Genomic DNA, 17093 nt, shown 5'->3' on the forward strand with positions numbered 1-17093 from the left:
TGGTGCATGCATGTCCATAAATGAATTACTTACTTTGGCTAGGTTTAGGGTAGTATGGGCCTAGGTTTTATAGAACAAGGCTAAGAGTTCCTCTAATCCTTGTGCTATCCCTGTGTTTAATTTAGCGATGGCACAGTTCAGGTTTGTCTTCTCTCTGGGTAGGCTTGGCATTGTCTTCTGCTCCTTTCAGATTTCCTTAACTTCAAAGCACCCTATCAAAGGGAGAATGTTACTTCTTTTCCAGGCTGTAACAGAAGGTGCTAAAGGCTTGTTTCATAATCTGATTGTCCACTGCATTGCTATGTCATCCTGTATCAAGTTGACAGTGTTACTCACTGCCCTAGCTCTGTATTTGTGAACAGTTCTCTTACCTTGTTCCCTTCACCATAGAGTGTTTGCTTGGATCATAAAATAGTGTGTTCAGCTTTTTCCATTGCACAAAAACGTCATCTGAGCCTCAACTGCTGTAACCTTTCTCCATATTTTCATAGGTGCCGTCCTCTTGTTAATCCTTCAGCTCCTGTAGATGTGCATCCAAGGTTTCCAAGTATCGCATTTACTTTATTTTGCCTAGCTGCTATTCCTATTAACCTTCCTCTAACTATTGCTGTTAGGGTGTTCCACAATGCCTCAGTAGTATACCCTCTATTAACATGAGTATTTGTAAAGAGCATGTTTACCTTGAAGGATCTTGGCATTGAAATAACAGATCTTTATTTTAAACCATCTCCTGGAAATTGCACTCTTCAGATGCCTATCTTCTCCAACCTTGCTCTGAAACAGTGAGACATAGCACCAGACTGGCCACTGCACAGGGCAACCCTATCCCACCGAACGTCCATCACTAAATTCTTATCTCGCCAGATAGAGTATGACCGAGTTCTCAAGAATGTCTGTTGTCGGAATTTCAGGAGTGACTCCTGGCTTGTGTTTTGGGCAAAGGCATTGGTTGTGGTGTAGTTGTCTAGCTGCACAACTTCCCCCAGCCTCAGAACCACTGTCACAATTATTTCCTGTTGTCACCCACAAGACCTTACCCAAACATACAACCCCTCCTCCCTTCTTTCTCCCGTTCTCCTTTCTGTTCCAGCCTTCCACACAGATTTATCTGGGGAACCATCTAGATTTGAGGCTAAAGCAATTTTTTGATGAGGTGAGTCTCATGTATTAGGAATATCTTGCATTGGACTCGTGAAAAATTAAGGACAGTTATTTGCTTTGCCAAACCATTGACTTAAGTAAGTTCAGCTACATTTATATACGTTTTCCTTATTTGTTTTGGGGGACTCGATATTAGCCTTCGCTGTCCTAGTGGTATCAGCTGTCTATCCCACCAGGCGAGGTCTACCCCATAAAAGCACCAGTAAACATTTACTTCCATTAAACTATAGTGAAGAGCAATCTAACCGCCCAAGCCCTATTTCCCTAGTAGGTTCCTTCCCCACACTAAACTCCTCTCTTGTTTCAGTCCCTTTAACATTGGTGGGGTCAATTACAATAACCTTATGGTTTTCTCTCCATCAAACCAGTGTCAACTCGCTGCCTGTTCTCCGCCAGCCTCAAACGTTTTCACCATCAGGCTGACTATGTGTCATCTGTTCCTAGGGTGTCACTGAGAGTCCAGATGACAGACATCAAATGTCCCAGTACACTGGCTCAAAATGTTATTCAGGTGATTGATTCTTTCTCCAGTGTCCCCTACTTTATGTTCTCAACCAGAGCTGGCCATCTGACACCAGGCTGACTGTGCTTTATCAACAGTTCTCCTTCCTTCACATCAGGCCTACCCAGGACCTTCTGCTTCTCTCTGGTAGATATTATGATTGTCTTCTTTTCTTTACGTTTAAATATTAAGCTGAAGGGGTGTCCTATTGGTAGTTGATATCTTGTAATTAGAGATGGTTACTGATAGGCCTCATTACCCTCAGTTGCTGAAATATCGGCAGTCCCCCTTCATCCATGAGAACCTTTTTATTCATTAAGGTGAATGTCCAGTGGTCTAACCGAGCTGATTTCCTTCTACACACACTCAATGCTTTCTGTCAAGTTGTATTGGAGCATCGTGACAGTGGTCTCTAATGTGGTGTGACATAGCTGTAAATTCTCACATCATTCGCACATCTTGGAGACCCCTGAAGCGGATATTGTTTCGGACCTGTTTCCCAGATCTTCATGTCGCAGTTGGAACTCCAGATTTTGTTCTTGAAGTGCTTTATTGCCCTACCACATATGTCATTCCTTTGAGCGTGTATCCATTGTTGTCTTGATGTTGTTGATTCTAGCCCCTGTCAAGGCCCACCACTCCTTAATTTCATCGAAACTAGGTTTAAAGTCTTCCTTGATGGTACATAATTCAGATTTGTTTTTCTGCAAGAAGTATTGCATGCTGTCTGGAGTAATTTCAATCATCCCAGGTGCCCCAGCTTGTTTATCATTAAAGGTTGTTTTATTGGAAGCTGGTTAAGGCTCAATGTCTTCATCTTTTTTGTTCGGCTTTCTGGTAAAGTCCTTTACCTAGACCCATTCTGCTTCTGTTTGCTGCCATGATCCTTTTTCTGCATGGTCCCATGTTCAGGCTTGTTAAAGAGACTCAAACCCACAGTCCATTCTAGTGCCTCGATCAAGCACTCCTAGGAGGATCACACTTCAGCAGTAACCAGGTCGCTGACAGCGGGGAACCCCAATCCCATCCAAGATTCATGCTTTTGCCATCTCCAGGGTTCATGCTTTTGCCATCTCTTACTTTAGATCCTCATAGCCCTGTCAAGGCTGCCTTTGTTCACCTGCTGTATTGCTGGGAAAGGAGAGGGCTCTATTAAATAGATTCCAGAGAAGATCCCAACTAGGCTCTCCTAACAGTCTTCGCAGCATGGCCCCAAGTCTCCAGGCTCTTTCTTGCAGTGTCTGTGTTGCAGGGCCTTGCCTGATTCTCACCCCAGCCCCTTGTACACCAACATCCTCCCCTGTAAATATATCAAGTTACTTCAAGTAATGGAAGCCCCTATCAAAGCGGGGGGGCTCCCTCGGTACACTAATGCCAGGGAATCCTGTTCATGGGTAAACTGCCTTTCTCGTTGTGCTGCAGATTGTTTGGGTGAGACTGGCCCCAGCAGCCCATTCTGTGCTCACACTCACTGCAGGTTTTCACTGCTCTGGAGTACACTACTGAGTGGACATTGTGGTTTCTTGGTGGGGCCCCTTTGTCTAATTACAGGCTTCATATCGGGCCAATAGGTTCATGATGCCCACCAATGGAGGCCACAGGCCTTTACCACCCATTTATGCGGATTATGTCCTTGCTGCTTCTCCCTCCCTCCCTCCCTCTGCCTGATGTGTGGCTTTGCTGTTTCACTGTGCCTTCTTGGCCAGATGGCCCACCAGCCTTGCCATGTGTGCAGATCCTGCCACACCTAAGTGTCTCTGCTGCCAGGCCTACAATGCAGTTCTCTGCTTGGGCACTCCAGAGCAGCCAGTCAGTCTCTGCAAGAGGAGAAGGCGGTTACACCACTTTACACGTGTACTGGTATGTTTGGGGACTCTGGACAGTGTAGATCACTGTAATTATAGTAATTTGATGGGGTGCTGAGTAAGATCATCTACTCCTTTCTTGTTCCAGGCCACACTCCTGATCTAGAAGAAAGAATAAGGTCGCTTCTCCCCAACACCACTGATCACCTCCCAACTATTGAACTCACCTCTCTCTACAACTCTAATATGACGCTTACCCTGGACCATCTTTCACCCCTGAAACGAAAAAAATCCAGGAGCATTCCATCCAGATCATGGTTCACCACTGACATCAATAAAGAATGAAGATAACTAAGAGCCTCAGAAAGAATCTGGAGGAACAATCCCACCGCCCACCATGGCGATCAACTCTAAGCAGCCCGCAGGATTTACAAAAAACACATTAAGAACAAAAAGACATCTTTCTTCTGCTCTGCGCTAGACAACGCAAAAAACAGACTCAACGAGCTCTTCAATATCATCAGTAAACAAACCTCTAAGCCAGTGACCTCCTCAACTCAGGCCTCCAAAGAACAATGTGACAACTTCGCCATCTTTTTCAATGACAAAATCACCAAGATCGATCTCTCACTTGGCTCCAATCTCATCCCCTCCACCGAGATCCAGGCATCTGAAACCAACGATAGCGCTTCCTTGAACCCCCCCAAAAGACTGGTCTTCCTTCATTCCCATTCAGGAAGCAGAGATAGTCAAACTAATCTTCAACGCTAAACCCTCATCCCACGCCCTTGATCAGCTGCCCCCTCATCTGACCAAGGACTTGAAGCTCGTCCTAGCCCCGCTATGGTGCAAGATCATTAACAGCTCACTGAGATTAGGAGTCGTACCAGATTACCTCAAAGTTGGTCAAGTCATGCCACTGCTGAAAAAGTTTGGACTAGACACTGAGGATCTGAATAACTTTAGACCTGTATCGAACTTATCTCTTCTGTCCAAAATCCTGGAAAGATGTGTACTTCCTCAGCTGACCCAACACTTGGACAATATCAACCTTCTAGATCCCCATCAATCGGGCTTCAGAAAAGGCTGCAGCACTGAAACCGCAATCCTCAGTCATAGACGATCTACACAAGTCACTTGACTCGGACCAATGCTGCCTTCTCATCCTCCTGGACCTATCTGCTGCATTCGATACAGTCGATCACAAACTTCTCATCAAGGTTCTACAAGAAAGAGCTGGTCTTGAAGAGACGGTCCTCCATTGGTTCTCTTCATTACTCCTCAACCACTCACAAAGAATAAAAATTTAAAACTTTGATTTCGACCTCCACCCCCTTAACAGGGGTGTTTCACAAGGGTCAGTGCTCTCCCCCCAGCTTTTCAACATTTACATTAAACCCCTTACCATTCTACTCAGGAAATTCAACATCCCTTTCCACTTATATTTTGATGACATGCAGTTATATCTGAAACCACCTCCATTGACAACATCCAGAGACTCAACGCCACGCTCAGAGAGGCACAACATTGACTCTCAAGTAACCACCTGAAACTCAATCAAGAGAAAACGGAAATACTCCTCATCTCCAACAAAGACGAAAACCCCCAAATTGCAGAATGGCTCAAAATTATTGACGCCCTCAATGGTAACCTCACCCTGGCGGATTTGGTAAAATCTCTAGGTATCACTCTAGACCCGAAACTGGACATGAAAAAACACATTACAAGATCCTCTAAAAGTGCCTTTCTCAATTTGAAATTACTGTACAAAATAAAACCCTTCCTCCCGCCCAAGGACCACAAGTACTGGTGCTCTCCAGAATCGATTATGGGATTGCAGCCCTGACTGGTACAGCAAAATCCCACCTCGCCCCCCTGAAAACAACCTTTAATGCAGCAGCCAGAATGGTCACCGGAACTAAGAAATTCGAACACATCTCCCCTGCACTCAGAGAACTTAAATGGCTCCCAATTGAGTTGCGAGCCAGCTTCAGAACAGCCTGCCTCACGCACAAAGCCCTGCACACAGGCAAACCGGAATACTGGGCCGCCAAACTCAAAAGGGCCGGCCAGTCAAGGAACCTCAGGAGCTACTTATCCCGCTGAAAATTCACAAACAAAAAACTGCGGCCAGATCGTGTGCTGGAATCGCCCCCAAAATCTGGAACTCCATCCCCCCCACATCAGAATGATCCCCTCGTTTCCAAAATACAAAAACCTGCTCAAAGTCCTCTTCCTCGACCGCTCTCGAGCGTACCGATAGGAGCCAAGGTAATACTTTAGCCGGCACTCCATCTAACTTTAATTATGGCACAGGTGACACTGACGTTGATCAAGAAAACTTTATGGATACTCATCTTGTTTGATAAAGGAAACTTTTTGGATACTAGTCTTGTTTGACCTGCACTCTCCATGCTCCTTCTGCTTGATCACTCCTTTGTTAGATCTATATCCAGCACGAACGTTTAGGTTCTGCTATACTCTCTGTACTGCCTATTTGCACATAAGCTACTTGCTATGAAGCGCTCTGATACCCTCGGTTCCAGATAGTGCTATATAAAACCCCTAACATAAATAAATAAATACATTTACTTTGGCCTCATTATTACCATTCTCACAGTTCTCATTGCAGGCCGAGGCCAATAGGCAGAAGACTGAGAAAGGTTCCTCATTCAAACAATTACAGATCATTTTGTGCTCTCTTGCATATGTATCCTTAATGGTGAGAGGTATTGTGTACCTAGAGAATGATTTTAGTCAGTTGGGGCTATATATTTCTGTGCACATTTCTTACCTCTCCAACCTGTGTTTCCCAAATTAAGTGAAAAGCTGAAGTGGAACAGAGCTTGTATGTTGAAACTGATGGCATCTCTGGCCAAACAGGTTTTGATTCTCTGTTTTATTGGAGTGCCTGTCCTTCTTTCATTGACAGATGGAAGACCGGCAGTCACAACATTGGTAGGCGTCTCGAAACACAAACCATCTCAGTCGATATGCTTGGTACATGAGGAACTAGCTGCACTGAATTCTGTCATCAGGAGTAATCTGTGCTGCTGTCCCATTTCCAGGGGCGGTGGGTGACATTTGAAAGTGGTGGGGCGCAAAGTGATTCGCATGCAGCACCCTAGCGAGCGAGCGCAGCGAGCGAGCCCGAACCCCAAAAGGGGGGTTTGGGGGATAACTCTCCCCAAGAAAATTTTGAAAAAAAGAAGAAAAATCGTGCATTTTCAAGCAAATTTGAGAAAGCAGGAAGGTTAATAAAGCAATTGTAAAAGTGCAGTTATTACATTACTAGATGGCATAACATAGGTAGCTGCTTATTCAGTATAACCACAGAGCTTCATACATTCCGTCCTATTACGCTCAGGTGCTGAATTCAGACTATAAGACTTTCATGAAAATCTCAGCTCTAAGAGTAGAAGAAGTTGCACAGCAGTTGGGATCTCTGTGACAAAAGCAGTGACTCACTGACCTATTTACATCATATGCATTTTGTGATCTGCATTAGGTACATGTTTTTTGCAGCAGGCACATTAACCTTCTGCGCTGCCGCCTGCTGCTATTTCACTACTGGGACCACAAACAAAGGCTAGCTCTGCCGGACTATTCTTCAGATTCCACTACTATTCTGTTTATGCAGAGTCTAAGTACAGGCTGCAGAGCTGTCCCTCAGATTACAAACATTTTACAGACTATAGAGCAATTTTAAATGGCTTATTCCTGGATGAGCTGAATGTGAGAGGGGTCTCTGTCAAACTGACTGACTTCATTTAGGAAAACAACTCCACTTAATCTCTCCTTTCAGGCCATCCAGGTAACCGGTGGAGAGGTTAATGATGTCTTCCTGTAGCATCATTCCTGTTTGCGGCTGTAGGGGCATAGGATGGGAAGGACCTTTGTCCAAACCCCCCGCCCTACTCCATATTGCCACAATGCCTCACCTTCACCACCTTAAATCCAAGCACCATTTCCTTCCCAGAACTACTTCCACACACTCCATGTTCCAGTACTGTGGTGCATGTGGCACTCATTTGGAATCAGCCTCTGCCACCTCTGGGTGGACCTACAGTCCCTCTTCTGCGGTATCTCCAATGTGCCCTGGGTTGTACCATTACAGCTCCTGAATTGCCCCACAGATCTACTACTGTGGTGTCTCTAGTTATTCATGGGATGTTTTGCCCAAAACCTCTCCCTTCCTGTTTCTCTCCCCCTCCTCACTAGCTTCTCTTGAGCCTCCAATGGGGCGGGGGAGGCCACATGTTTAGCCTCTTTTTTAAGCGTATCTGTGTCTCACATGTCAGCACCTAAAGAGGTACATTGTAGCACATAAAGAAATATTCAAATGACTAGGCTACCTTAAGAGCGAACAAAGTCATTGCAGACATTCCCATGCCATATCGTTCCAGTAGGTTTCTCAGACAGAATTCATGATGTTAATATACGGAACATAGCCCATAATTTAATTACCCATCATCTAATCGCACCTTAGAAACAATAGGCAAACACTATATCTTTCATTTTAGAAGTAGTCAATTAATTTGAACCATATTTTCTAGATTAATCCCTAATAACAATATTGAGCACAAAGCTCTGAAATGAAATGAGCATTGAACCAATGATGTTCTGGTAGGCAACCTCAGTTACAAGTGGACTTGGGAGCCATGTACACACATTTATTGGTGGCGCTCAGTTCACATTATCCAATATGGAGTATACATTGGGAAACCCTGCATGTGTGTCAGGCTTATGGATTGTGATCTGTGAAATTTGATCTATTTTTAAGATTGAACTTCCCTTTAATTGTACTTCAAAATCTCTGCTTCTACCCCCTATACATATACATGTACACTCACTCACCTCTGCTCATCCACTTTCCTCCCTGTGCTCTCACACCAAGCCCCTCCACTGCCTACAACTTTTGAACGATTAATGCACCCTTTTACCTGCCCCTCCAGCTCACAAACCGCCCCCTTTGCACATATTATATTCTCCTTGTGCCCCCACACTAACACCTCGACTACCTGCATCCTCTTAACACTGCCATCTCTGCTCCCTGCCCGTCCAGCTCACAAGCTGTCCCCTTTGCGCATAAGGCTGCCTGCTCTGAGCAGGCAGTCCACTAATGCCTTAGTACAGTGGTTCCCAAACTTTTTTGACATGTGGCTCCCTTGACCTAATTGGCAGTTGGCCATGGCTCCCCACCAGTTTTTTACCGGTGAGGGATGCAAGCCCGACCTCGGGAGCACTTCCAGTTGTCTCCCTGAAAGTAATTGGGATGCGATGAAGGTATTATAACCATATTTGTAACAAAATAAAAATATAATTTTTTCCATAAAAACTTTAGGTTGCCGGGCCCCTTTGGAATTCAGGCCTTCTGCATCCAGGATCAGGAATGATATTTCCATATCCATTACGACTTCCCCTACCCTGCTCCAGTAATTTAGGAACAAGCTGAAGAGACAGGTTTTTTTTCAATAGCACCCCATCATGATGTAGTAAAAGTCCACTCTTAAAAACCAGCTAACCTGCCATTTGCACGTGGACTGTGTGTCTATGCATTATATAGGGATTGTGGTTGCAGACAGCCGTATATATGCCTGCAGATTTTGTGTTGCACTGAAACATTTGAGTGTGCCTTGCACTCAGGAGAAGAGGGCCCAACCCCAAGCTATCCAACCTTAGAGTGAGTTAGCAGGCCATAGAGACAAACGTTTGAGTTGCATTCTGGTGCCAGAATCTGCCACCAGCTACTATGCTTTGTTATGGATAAAAATGGCTTTACATTACATACACAGGGCTAGCACAGAAAAACAAAACCAGATTTAGAAATACCAGAATGTAAACGTAAAAGTAAGACTGGGAGAGCCATTCGCAGAACACATGAAACAATTGAAGCCCTCTTGTGTTTTACAGATCACTACCATTAATAATCATGACCCATGTGTAACCACTTGCACATGCGCAGCTAACCAAACATTTAACGTGGTTAAACTCACATAAAAGACAATGACATGGCAGCCGAAGGGATAAAAGGACATTATCATAAATTGCAGATAGAAGCTCCCAGAAGTGGCCGTGTGTAAAGGCTGCTGCTGCTGTGCGCTCTCCTGGGACTGGCAGGGAATGAGCATGCTTGCTGGGAACCTAACGTGTTGCTAACATCATGGTAATGCGGACTCTCTTTTTAGGAGATTATGTAGTTGTAGGGGGCCTGGGTTTACCCTTGGAATTAAGCTGTTATTCTCTAGACTGTGGTGATTATTGAATTTACCATGTAGCGTATGAGCTAATAGCATCGACAGCCACATGTGGAGCGCATTCAAGTTGCCCAGGTCCATACATGAGAAGTTCATGCATGAGCAGTTCATCTATTCGAGGTTTTTGCTTGACATCCATTGATTTATAGTTCGGAGTTATAATGGGAAACATAGAACTACAAATCCCAGAATTCTTACTAAAGCCTTGAACTAGATGGACTACTCACACATGGCCATGGAAGACTTGACAACCTTGCATGAGGACCCTCCAACGTAGGAGATGTGTGAAGTGATGAAAGGGTGACCATTTAAATTTTTACCCGTGGTTTGCCTCGAGGCAAAAGTTTATTTCAACTGGAAAAAGTTGAAAACATTCCTTTTTCTAATTAAACAAAACCGAATCCAGTCTGTAACTACCTTTGCGAAACTAAAATGTTTCAGATCTGTTCCCCCTCCCTTTCCTGTAGAGCACCGAAAGCTCAGATAAGCAAAAGCTTGCCTTGGGGCTTGACAAATGACTGCCTTTGCTTTCAGAGAGCACAATTTAAGAACATAATTGAACATTTTACCAATCAATTGAAATCTCCCTTTGTAGGATTAGCGCTGAAAGGGCAAAACAGAGGAATTATCCTTCAAACAAATGAAGAGAAAGCCTAAATCTCCTAGTTTTTTTTTTTTTACACAAACAAAAATCCTCTACTGGCGGGTGGTTGCCTTTGCCTTGGTCTTCGGATGGGCTCAATCGCATACCCTTCCTTCTCTGTCAATACACTGGCATCAAGCAACCCCTGACTCTTGCCTGAAAAACAGCAGGATCACAAGAAAACCTTCTTGAAATGAAAATATAGACGTGCAGGTGTCCCAAAGGGGCTGTTCTGCTGTTTGCTATTGAGAAGTGTCGGCACTACTATCCCATTGTGGGTACTGCACCACTGCGGAGACGTGCAAGTACTCGCCCTTTAATTATAAGGAAGGTACCCAGCACCTGCCCTTTAAATACACCCAAGTCCCCATTCCATTGAGAGCTCTGCTCCAGGCGCGCGCGTAAGAAGAATTTTGGGCACCATGCAGCGCAAAGTGGGATTTGCCAAAACTCGTGCCCAAACTAAATATGGATTAAATCGCTGGCTGCCGGCACGCACAGACCGCGCATTGTACTGTTTAATTATGCCATACACAGCCTTGCCGGCTGCCCTCCAAACAGCAGCGCACACTGCGCTCTTTGTTTTGACTGAAAACCAAGCAGTGTCGGGAGAGGAATGCGCTGCAGGTAGAGCAACTTGTGGTGGAGGCCGGCGTGCTCGAGGGCTGCCAGTGCCAGTGGGGTGTGTGTGGCAGCTTCTTTCAGACTAACCTCCGTGGACCGCTTCTCTCTCCTGCCGCCTCCTCGCTGGGGGTTGATGAATGCCAGTCTGAAGAAAAGCAGACCCACGAGGAGAAATGGAGGCGTTGCATCCGGGTGCGGCGTGACGTGAGCCAGGTGTAGCCAATCCTGGCGCTGGGGGGGCACATTTGCTGCTCGCCTTGTTGCCCCCTTACAAACCCGGGCTACAGCAGGCAGAGAATCCCCGCAGGGTCCCACTGGGGTACTGTAGTGCACATGCTTGCGAAAGTTGGAACACAACTCGCACTTGCGCACTACGGTCTGTCTACTGCAGCCTGAGTGTACTGTCACTCAAGCTGCAGCAGGCCACCACCCCCCTTGCGCATTCCGAAATCTCCGGGTGTGTCCCGGCGGCTGACTCGCAATCCTTACAATAAATTACTCTGTACTAGTACAGAGTAATTTATTGAAAGGATTGCGGCGGCGGCCGCGAGGCTGGTCCATGTGGCTGGTGGGGCTACGCCCCAATGGACGCACCGCTGCTGCCCATTTCCACATTGCTCTGTGTACGCCACACCTTTCAAGAGGTGGATTTGAAATTCGGATATTCACTTTTATGAACTCTCAGTGGACGGAAAGACAAAGATATTAAAAATATGTCTGCATGAGTCAAAATGAGTTGAAAAATAGTCCATCAATACTCTTTTAATACTCTCTTTACCTCCAGTAGACAGCCAAATGTGATATCATGGACACTCTCACCCCTTGTGCACTGCCAAGATTTAATCAGGAACTAGATGGCTCATCCTTATTCTAAAACTGAATCCTTGACAGGGAGATTTCCTACTCCTCTCCTCTAATTCAGAGAAGCAGGTTTTGTTCTGGCTCTCAAGCTTCAATATGTTAGCCAGATCTGAAACATTTTGAAAGGAGCACAATTTCAGGCATATCTCACGAGGAATATAAAACATCCTACTTCAGACTTGTTCCTTAGTAATTAATCATTGCAGCACCCTACTTGTGGACATTCAAAAGAAAATGTGGCACCTCTGAAGGCTGGACAACACATGGAAGCACCCTTTACCACTTGTAATTCTCTTTGGACCATAGTTTCCTGACACTGCTTTGACTGCCGGTTGCAATTGAATGTATATTCAAAGTTGCTCCACAAACTTACTAGGCCATCTACCAGAACTCTTCAAAATATGCAGCAGATCAATTTACAATTTTAGGAGGCAGCATATCTCTTACCTGTAAAAACATTGTGTGCCTGCAGTTTCTTAAACTCAAGAAGCAACAAATTGTTGTTTAGAAAGCCTCAAGTAGGCCAAATTGCTTGTTCCAGTTCAACTGCAGTGCAACTTTCACCTCATTATATTATGGTCGTTGTTAGAAATGGGATTTCGAGTTGGCTAGGGCTTGCGCCTAAGCCAGCAGAAACCACCACTCTAGTCAGGGCAAAGGAGTTACACGCCAAAGATAACTCCTGCTCACCCCCTTGGTAGCTTGGCACGAGCAGTCAGGCTTATCCCGGAGGCAATGTGTAAAGCGTTTGCGCAAAAAAACACACAGCAACAACATACTAGGCACACCACAAAAGGAACTCCACACACGGTTATATCAAAAATAGCCTTTGTATTATCATAAAACACATTAGATGATAATCGCACAATATAAACTGTGCCAACTGGCACTCGGCAATATTTACAGGGGATTATATACACATGACAGGGCCACGTGGACCACTGTCAGAATCATCACTTAGTTAAAATAGTAAAAGTAAGACATATCATAAACGTAGAACCCAACCAGTAATTACTGGCAAAATACTGTTCTCCGCATCATATCAGGCGCAAAACACATTATGCACCAACCTCATAAGCATAAACCTATTATGTAATAACCTCCTTATCATGAATCACGCTAGGGGCATAAATCACAGTAGAAAGTAACCTCATCACATAGAACACAGTAGAGGTATAAGTCAGAGTGCATAAATCACAGTTCCTGCGCACCACATAAATCCCATGTAGAGCCTGCTCTACGTCCAAATAGTCAGGGTGTGTAGCTGCCAATGCAGCAAATTCGCAAGTGCGCAATTGCGCAGGCCTAAGCGTTGCAGCTGTCACTAATTGCTGTACACCTGTGTGGATACTGTAGGCATAGGCACTCACTGTGCTCTCTGGGGCCCTCCTGGGACATTCTAACAAAGGTGCCCCCACGTTGCAGTTGCCAGCGCAACAGAGGGAATAAAGAATTTGGCACTGGCGCTTCGGAAAAGGGGCACTGGCACCTCTGTGCCCTCTGGACCCCCACTGGGGCCCGGCAGACAATGTGCCCCCCAAGCGTTGCAGCTGCCTGAGCTCTCAAAGGGCAGCAGGGATCAGCAATGCTAAAAAGGGTACCACTGTGCCTCTGGTCCCCCACTGGGGCCCTAAGAATAAGTAGGCACTGTTGCAGCTGCTATGGCGGTGCAGCTGTGGCGAGGAAATAAGCTCTGGAGTGCCCCCCACCACCCCTCCCCACCCTGAAGTTGGAGCGGCCCGCTCTCCCGTAGGTCCGCTCAGCAAACAAGGCACAAAAAAGGTAAGCCCTAAAGGTAAGCCCTCACTCACCGGGCTCTTTGCTGGAGGGGTAGAGAGTCTTCTCTGGTCTTCTCGGTCGGCGTAGCACTCGCGGGGCTCTCCCTTTGTCACGGGAGCCCCGCTGACCCGCTGCCACCCTTATCCTCTTTTTCGGCGGGCTCCTGGCAGACAAATCTGCTCCTCTTCATCCCGTCCCTCTTTGTCAGGGGCAGGCACCAAGCGGGCTCTCAGTCGAGCCGGGCCTCTGTTCACGTCTCTCTGTCCAGCCGCCAACTTCCTGCTCTTGGTCCCACCCAGTCAGGCAACCTTGCCTGTCTTCCTGGTCAGCCACGAACGGCGATGATTCTTTCCTTTGGATCTTGGCGGTGATGCAGGGTGGGCACCCGCTATTAAAGTAAGCATCCAGGCGGGGTGGGCACCCGCTCCTTGTGGCAACCTGCGGGGTAGGCTCCCGCCAATTAGACCAGAAGCGGGGTGGGCACCCGCGATGAGTAACAACAAAAATGCACAGTTGGGGGGTGGGCTCCCGCTCCTCCCGACCCTTAGGAGGGGGAATCCCCACATTAGGATTCCCTTGCTGTACCGTACAGCTCCGTGCTGCAGAGCTCACGCGCTCTTCTCTCTCCTGGGGCTTTAAAATAAAAGCGCTCACGGGGCACTAGCAAGCAGGCAAAATAAAATAAAGGGTCCTTGGTGCTGGGGGGACCACAGCACAGCCAGGCAGGCCAGCACTCAGGAACCCCCAGGAGTCAGCAGCTGGGTCCTGCGGCGGTTCCTCCTGGCAGAGTGTCCTCCTCCCCCCCCCCACCCAAAGTAAAAACAACAGTTGATGGACTGATGGACAGAATGCAGAAAAATGTCATACATTCACCCCAGTACAGAGATCTGGGCCTAAATCCATCTTTTTTTTTATCACCATGCCATTCCAGTTTGAAAACAGCCTTATGCAAATCCGTCTCACCCCTGTACCTCATGGAAACAGTCCAGCCCGAACTGCCAAGCCAGGTCCTCCCTGGACTGGAAACAAGCATCCTAGGACCGTTTTTGGTTTTTGACAAATGCAAAAACAAACTTGTTCTTGCATTTGTCACCCCGAGTAGGACGGGTATGCTCAGACGCGAGTCCCGTACTCTCCATGCCACTGGAAGCAAGCTATTGTAGCTGAAGAGGGGTGAAACCCTGAAAAAAAGAGAGAGAGAGAATGTTTTGAAGCTGAATAACCACCTCTTGTAATAAATATTGTGTATATTAGATTTTTTTCTCTCAATAAAATTATAAATCAAAAGTGTTCTTGGGTCCCTGCTTGCTGCCAAGACATATTCTATGTTTCTGACTTCAGTGAGGATTCCTATGATGCAGAACCAGGATTACAGTAAGTGACATTTTCATCGTAATTGCTCTTTTATGGTTGACTACCTGAATCTCCTGTCCTGACAAACTCTTTTTAAGGTCTTGTAAGCACTATATAACACCGCAAACAAAAAGTTGATTGATCAAAGTTATTGGTTGGGCTAGCTAAAAACTAATTGAATCCCCTGAGCGATGCAACACAAACATTTTCTAGTTATTGTTGAAATTCCTGTACATAACAGTGCATAGAAATTTCCACACAGGTATTTGGAAACGTATATGGCTTAGTATTTCATATTACTCAAAGGTTATCGTGTCCTGCTTTTGGACGGTTGTACAGAGTTGCATTCTTCAGATAAGGTGGAGTGCGCATTTATCTGTTTACATAACATGATTAAATTCACAGTATCACAACTAAGGTAAAGTGCTATTTGAAAATGGTGCCAGAAAGTAGACACATGCGTTTTTGCAATGCCATTTTTCCATATAAAATACTGTGCCCCAGTTTTGTCACCTTGACATGACAGACTTCCTAATTGTTTCACTATGTATTGATGATGTTGCAGATTACACACAATTTGTTTTTAATTTTCATTTATTACTTCAATTTAAAAACGAGTATTAGAAAGTCTTAGTACTACACATTATTGAAATGTGCTCGTTTTTTTTCATAGGAAATTCTTGCAAGTGTCATGATAAAGAACCTTGATACCGGTGAAGAAATACCATTAAGCTTAGCAGAAGAGAAGCTCCCAACAGGCATTAATCCTTTAACTTTACATATCATGAGAAGGACTAAAGAATATGCAAGGTATGATTGAAATTTGCTCCAGGCTGTTTAATCTGTAGGAATATGTAGTACATTGCTGCTCAGCATATTTATTCTGTTGATGTATACATACGTCTTCTGTTTGTTCCTGTTTAAATGTATGAATTTACATGAACTTGGAAACTTTTTGTCAAAATTGATACCCGTAGCTACCGCGTGTATGAAGTAGTTAATTAGTCTGATGGCCTGCATGTAGATTATTTTCTTATGGTACCTTATATGAAATGCAATAATGTGAAAAGTAAACCTAACATTTAAACATTGAGATGTATTGCCAATCCACAAATTATTAGAAATTCCTCAATGATGTGAAACAAAAGATCAAAAAGTTGCAAATGTATTTTTCATTACGGATATGCAAATAACCCCCGCATATTGTTTACCTGACTAGTCCAATTGTTTTCAAAACCTTAATAGTACATTGCGTTTTGAAAATATCTTTATTCGAAGACGCTTCTTCACCCTCAGTTCCCTTGTCTTCCTTTTCGCCTCTTACCTTTTCTTTGGCTCCCTACCTTATTACTGCTTACTTTAATTCCCTATGGTGTCACCATTCAGCAAACCACCCCACCAGTCCTTCATTTGTGCTTGTTGCCCATCTTCTGCTTCACAGTCCTCTGCAAGTGGCCGAACGTGTTGTAAAAGGCACACTTTAAATGGTAAAAATATTGCCATCACTGTTTTTTTACCTAAACTAATGTGTTCATAAGCTGTTTGATCGGATAATGTGTGCTTTAGTATTTTTGTGTGCATTAAATTTAATATTTTAACTGCTTGACTGTTTATACACAGTAGGATGCTACAACTTTGTCCGACATAGCGTTCGTTCAAAAGAGTCAAACGTTCAGCTTCTGCAGTAATTTGGAGTTATACATGCCTCCGTAGTAATTACTGGACACCAGCACATTAGATCGCATACATAACAAGTTTGCTACATTAGGGTAGGGATTTTTTAAGGAGTCAGGATGCAGGCCTACTAGACCTTTCGCCCTCGTGGCTTCTAGTTTATTAAATTGTGTAAATTTAGATTTCAGTACTCAAGCTTGCTTCCCCATCGATATGCCCCCGTGTATAGTGCTTGAAGGTCCCCTGGACATTAGCAAGGCAGGGACAAATATTGTATAAACTTCAAAAAATTCAACTATGGTAGCAGAAATGTCTGTACAGAACATAGTCTCGAAGCAACTCCGAGGGAAAGCACCAAGGTGTTTGCTGCAACATCAGTTTAGTTAGCCGAGTACTAATAAGGACCAGGGAATGTTCTTCTATGATTTATGGTT

The 17093-nt window shown here is 45.0% G+C and overlaps 1 protein-coding gene across 2 annotated transcripts in view; it reads left to right on the forward strand.

The window, feature by feature from the left end:
* WDR44 (WD repeat domain 44) overlaps positions 1-17093 on the forward strand; it is a 543349-nt gene that overhangs the window by 213742 nt on the left and 312514 nt on the right. For both annotated transcript variants that reach the window (XM_078688542.1, XM_078688543.1), the window contains one exon: positions 15659-15795. In XM_078688542.1, coding sequence (XP_078544668.1) covers positions 15659-15795 — 137 coding nt within the window. The remainder of the gene's footprint in view (positions 1-15658; positions 15796-17093) is intronic.

Source organism: Lissotriton helveticus, chromosome 4_1, assembly GCF_964261635.1.
Source record: "Lissotriton helveticus chromosome 4_1, aLisHel1.1, whole genome shotgun sequence".
Taxonomy (NCBI): Eukaryota; Metazoa; Chordata; class Amphibia; order Caudata; family Salamandridae; genus Lissotriton; species Lissotriton helveticus.